Below are 6,234 nucleotides of genomic sequence, written 5' to 3'. Positions count from 1 at the left end.
GTACCTTGTCTTGGCTGTTGAGCTCGTGGTATGGTATATGAGCTGGCAGATATGTGTGGAGAAGAGCACAGAAGGCCAAGCCGTCGCTCCAACTGCTGCTGAAGTTTGTTATATCGATATTCTGTGAAAACACAAAAGCCTGGTAATTAACGTGTCCACAAAACACAGAAGGTCCAAAGAAGCATTTTTCTCTGGGCAGCTTTAACAACTGTTTTGTTGCAATGTCAATGCTTAAAGTCTAATGAACAATTAATCACTGAAGTTGGCTAAGCCAAGTCATTCACAGTTTCCTGTATTTGCAGTTATTGGAATAAAACCGCCTTTTCTTTTTATATAGTATGAGCTCCTGCCAACATACAATTCAACTGGACTGATGACACAACCTCAACTCAGAACTAAATTAACAGGCCAACTGGAAAACATTTGTCTGTGTAAACATCTCACAGGTTAGTGATCTGGGTTTTATTTGTAGAAACTAGAGTGAAGGAAACAAAATTATAGAAGTTAGATTAGTCCAACAATTGCTGTGTTTTTATAAACTGGACCATAAACAGGACAGCTGCAATCTAACTGGTTGATGCAGGTAATACTTGCAATTTATTTCAGTTTCCTAAATGTGCCTATCGGGGTTGAATTCTCCATTAGGGGAGTCACAGGGGTTCTTCCACCCAACATATCCCCTCCACCCCAAATAGGATGTCTCAGTCAGGAGCTATGCTAACACATCATTTGTATGAACATATCATCTACCTCTCCATATAGTATACATCCAGCTTTCAGTCATAAGAGATGTGTATACAGTACTACATGCATTGGTTGAGTCAAAGTAATCTGATTGATAAAGCAATAAAATATTATAAAAATTTGTTGGGCAGATTTAAAAACGCTAAACGAAAAATCGCAGTAACAACACTTTTCTGCAGCTTCTCCACTGAAATTGGTAAATTCTAACCAATCATATGGGTCAAAATACAAAAATAGAGGCTAAACTTGTTGAAAACATGTCAAGCAATCAGCAGATCCAGATTTAGCCCTGATTCACGTGTGATGCGATTTGGCATACGATTTGACATGTCAAATTGCATGCCAAATTGCAGCCGATTATGCATGCGATTTGACATTTCAAATCGCATGCAAAATCGGCTGCCATTGGCGGCAATGGCAGCCTCTGAATCGGTGCGAGAAAGTAGTTTCTGTACTACTTTTGGCGATTTTGGTGTGCGATTTCCATTGACATCTGTGCAGAAACCCGCACAGATGTCCTCTGAAATCTCCCCCGAAATCGGAACGAACATGCGAGAATGAAATTGTGCGAGTTCAGCTGAACTCGCACAATTTCATTCCCGCAGTCAGTGTGAACCAAAGCTTAAAGCAGTTGACCTGATTTGCAAATAGTACCTTTTATGTAGAAGTTAATCTGGACCTCCATTCTCTGCTTCATCCAGAAAATCACCGCAGGTTAGTATAATCACCTGCTTAACATTTACAAAAAATGGTTCATTTGGAACTACTACTTTTTTTTTTTTTAATTATGCCTTCTACCAAAGGTAACGTATACGCATTTTGTAATCAAATTTTCAGTCTGAATTTACAAAATTTGCATAACATCAGGCAGCTGAAGACCTCTCATTAGTATGCAAAATTAAATATATTTCCATAATTTGCATTTGACTTTTCTTTCTTTAGATCTTTAAACGTAACATGGAGAGTAAAGATAGTTTAGTAAATTATTGCTAACTGGCAAATGTGTTCTACATCTGTATATACTCTAAAAAGGTCTATAGAGTGCAATATATAGCATGCATCTTCTACATAAAAGTTCTATTGCTTATAAATGTAAGTCAAGAACTATGAGTGACTTTAGCATAGAAAAATGAGCAGATACCCATAATGATCAGCTTTTCTCAATGTATTCCTAGCATTGGATTTTATCTCATCATTTTCAACTGATCCGACCTAAATGAAATGAATTCCCAGGATGCCTGTGTCAATGCCAGAGTGATTACTGGAAATAGCCCAGGTTCAGAGCAATGCATTCAGCTGCACATTTCTGTCTGAATCTTTTTGCCATCAGCTCAGGACCTGTTTCCGTTCAGTCAGAAAACAACATGCAGCAATATATTAAATGCCTTAATAAGTGCAAAAAAAGCAGAAGGAAACATATAGCTGTGTTTAAGATCTATTGTATCTTTAAAGGGACAATTTAGAGCATTAATATCTGAAGAGAACCATTCACATCAATCACTGCATCGAAAGAAGCAAAGAATCCAACGTCCTTTCAGTGACAAACATTTGTGGAGCCAAAAAACTTTGTTAAGCATAGCTAACATTTGTTGAATTATTCATATCAATAAACCCATCTGACTCCAGCCATAGGGTAAGTGTTAAGTGAGCACTGGCAATGCACCCTTTGATGCCCTAAAGGGGTATATCAGTCATATATATATATATATATATATATATATATATATATATATATATATATATATATATATATATATATATATATATAAGCTGAAGCTGTGCATAAAAAAAAAAAAAATCAGCTTTTAAGTTTTTTTTTTTTTTTTGTCAAAACTTAATTGAACAAAGCTGAAGTTAGAAGCTGATGGGCTACCATGCACAGCTGCACCAGATTTTGCACTCTCAAGTTTTAGTAAATCAACCTCAATGTATGCAAAGGTAACACACTTTACAAATTATGTGTAAACTCTGTTATTAAATAATCTCGTATAGCATTTAACATAACGATATTTAAAAAGTTTATTAATTTTTTTTTTAATGTACATCTTTAATTAAAATAATAACTTGTGATCCTTATGATGGTTATTGTCCTGTTATAGGCTGACAATATTCTGTCTCTTTATGGTTTTCCTGCATTGTCACCCTGTCACATAAGCCCCTGGTGGAGACTATGTGGGCAATTATACCAAAAGCTCACTGCGAAGGCGGTGACCTTTGATGACGGCTTGACACTGCAACGTGTAAGGTGTGGCTCAGTTTTTGACGTCATTCCGCACAACCGGTCTAGCTCACGGCTTAGGGAGAGAACCGGAGCCAGGAATGCTTATGAGCTTAAGCGTGTAATCCTTAGTGTTTGGCTAACACTCACTGATTGTAAGTGCAATGCTTTTGTGATGTCTAATAAAAGTTAAAATATTTTAACCCTATGGATGCCTATCTATCTATCTATCCTGTGTGTGTGTGTATATTTATATATATATATATATATATATATATATATATATTCTGAAGAATTTGGACAGCACTTTTGGAACTGTTGTGCATTACAACAGAACTTGTATATGAGAATGTGACACTTCCTGTTAGGTCACCAGAAACCTTGTAGAATCAAAAGAACAGCCTCCAGGTCATACATCGTCAGGCTGGATTTTCCAGTATAAACTAACTGAAAGTGAGAACTACAGCTAAGAATGTCTGCCAAGAACACGTACAATTGCTTAATTACAATTACAAAAGGAAGAACACTTAGTGAACTATAAATAACACATACTTTGTTAAACCTGGTGGTTGGAGCACAGTTTAAATTTGTGTTTGTAGAGGTTAAATAAAGCCATGGTGTCAACTGTCTTGCCTCATGATAGGAAATGTATTTATGATGAAGAAAAAACAACCGGTAGCCCAATTATATTCCACCATGGTGATTAAACGATTCTAGAGACTAAGCTTGTATGGGTAGGGCTCTCTCTCCTAGGGTTTCTTGCTATGGCTACGGATGCATAAACAGCCATATGTACTTGTCATTGGAACATTTGGAAGTATAGTATTACCTGTATTATTCTTTGTTTTAGCTTTTTCTTTTACTACTTTTTGAAGGTGCTGAATCCTTAAAGCCTAACTTTGGGCACAAAAAAAAAACACCTGGCAGTGGGACCCCCCCTGCATCTGCAAAGGTTAAATGCTCATTAAAGCAGTTATTCCCCTTAAAAGGGAAGTTCCACTATAACACCTCCTTCCCCTCTCAAACTTACGAAGGTTTTTTTTTTTTTTTTGGGGGGGGGGGGGGGGAGCGTGTACTGGTTCCTATTTCTACTCTGACTACCTAGGCGAACAGTGCAGAAGTCCTCTCCCCTTCCCGTCTGCATCACATACCTTCATTCCCGCCCGCATCACATACAACGCAATGGCTGTGAAGCTGCAAGGAGTCACATCCAGCTACCCTTAGTAAACATGCTGCCACCGGGCACCTGGAGACCAGCAAAGAACTGGCCTGGGTGAGAACAGGGCTGGATTCCAGGACAGGTAAGGGTTTGTAGCTGCTGACTTTGAATAATGGGATTTTTGTACTAATCGTAAAATCCGTTTCTCTGAGTTCATCGACGGACACAGTGCCACCTTAATCTTGACCACTGGGTTTTATCGCCTCCACAGGAACAGGACTAGGCAGAACAAAAAACACCTGGCTATGCCCAAGGGCTGTCCTCAGTCAGTATATAACCCCCTTCCTGCTCTAGGTATTCAGTTTAGTAGCAAGCAGTAATAGAAGTATCAAAAACTCCATAGAGGGGTGGGTGCTGTGTCCGTCGATAAACTCAAGAGAAATGGATTTTATAGCGAGTACAAAAATTCCATTTTCTCTTTCGTTCGATGAACACAGCGCCTCCTTAATCTTGACCATTGGGATGTCCAAAAGCAGTGCCAAAGAAAAATGAGGGGTGGGAAAAATAACATAAGGCTTACCACAAGAGCCCTAACCAGGACACAGGAGCTCTAACCATGTCACAGGAGCCCCATCTGAAAAATAAAAATTTGAAGAAAAAACACTCCTCTAGAGGGAACTCCCCTCTTTAAATAGCAGCCTGCAAAACCTTGCGGCCAAAAGATGCATCTGCAGATGCCAAAATATCTACTTTATAGAATTTAGTGAAGGTATGCACTGACGACCAGGTGGCTGCCTTGAAAACCTGTGATATTGACGCTTGATGACTGAAGGCCCAAGAAGTACTAAGCGCACAAATAGAATGGCCGTGACAGGGAAAGGTGGAACCTAACCCTTAAAGGGTCATACTTACCTCCACTGTGCAGTTTGTTGCGGTGCTTGTGGCTCCTCCCAGCATCGAGGGTCCACGTTGGAGAAGGCTCTCCTAAGGTGGACACCAGTGCGGGTGCGCTCCAGAGTCCTGCAGGTGGAGTCCTTGAATGAAGGTACAAACTAAAAAGTGAGTGGCTAGGGGTCACTGAACGAAGACTGCTAAGGTAGACACCTGGCCCTTGATGGTACTCAAAGCCAACTTCTGCTTAAAACCAGTTGCTGTAAAGCAGGATGGAAGCTCAGCCCTCGGTACAACTGATCCTCTTTGAGAGGTAGCTTCCAAGGGACGTTTACGGCCACCAGAATGACCAAAAGACTTTCGCCCTCCTTCGCATGCACCGCAGAAGAGGAAGGTGCTGGCCTCACAGTGGCACTAGGACGACTGCGGCGTCTACCAGAGGAACCCGCGAGGTTGCCACAAGCCTCAGTTACTTCCTGTTGAACTGAACCTGTTGAAGGGGCTGACGTTTGAGAAGAAAAACTACTAACCTGGTCAGCATTTACTCTAGAGTCAGACCCAGGTACTTGGATAGTTCGGACGTCACCTGAACCTTTACAGGAATTACACCCGCACAAGGAGACATAGGGCCCCCGAAGTGGACAAACTCTGTCCCCCTTCTTTGGTACCCCCGAAAGGTTTAACTCGTGGACCCCCTTGATGCTCACAAAGGAGGTCCATGAATCTGAAAACCAGTGAAGATGTCCCCCCACCCCAGCAATGGGTGAACGCAAACCTTCACGCTGAATGAGTCTTGTTGGTGGATCCGGAGAAGCCTGCTCTAGGCTTACCAGACCAAGATTGCTTGGAACTTGAGAGATCTGTTTCCCTTGTCTGCAGCGGGAGCCCGAAAGAATTTCTTATGAGCTGAGAAGGAAGGCCCCCCGTCTGTGACGAGGCTCCTTCCCTTTCCTAGATTGAGGCAGGAAGGTACTCCCCCCCCCCCCCCCGTGAAATCCTTAATGATGTCATCTAGGATAGCCCCAAACAGGCGGTCACCTTAAAAGGGCAGATCACTACGAGCTTTCTTAGAGGCTTGGTCTGCCGACCAATTCTTAAGCCACAGCTAAGCCACGTCTAATCACCACCGCTGAAACAAAGTTTGGACAGCACAGGAGCTTCATCCAAGGCTGCAGCCCATGGACTAACTGGTCCGCTAAATCAACAACAGCAGCGGGAACCT

At 41.4% G+C, this 6,234-nt stretch overlaps 1 protein-coding gene across 3 annotated transcripts in view; it reads right to left on the bottom strand.

Moving 5' to 3' along the window:
• The window catches only part of SPECC1 (sperm antigen with calponin homology and coiled-coil domains 1), a 588,472-nt gene that overhangs the window by 31,524 nt on the left and 550,714 nt on the right, over positions 1–6,234 (bottom strand). For all 3 annotated transcript variants that reach the window (XM_073616875.1, XM_073616874.1, XM_073616876.1), the window contains one exon: positions 5–121. In XM_073616875.1, the coding sequence (XP_073472976.1) occupies positions 5–121 (117 nt within the window). The remainder of the gene's footprint in view (positions 1–4; positions 122–6,234) is intronic.

This window comes from Aquarana catesbeiana, linkage group LG02 (genome assembly GCF_042186555.1).
Source record: "Aquarana catesbeiana isolate 2022-GZ linkage group LG02, ASM4218655v1, whole genome shotgun sequence".
In the NCBI taxonomy this organism is placed as follows: domain Eukaryota; kingdom Metazoa; phylum Chordata; class Amphibia; order Anura; family Ranidae; genus Aquarana; species Aquarana catesbeiana.
This window is presented reverse-complemented; position numbering and strand designations above follow the sequence as displayed.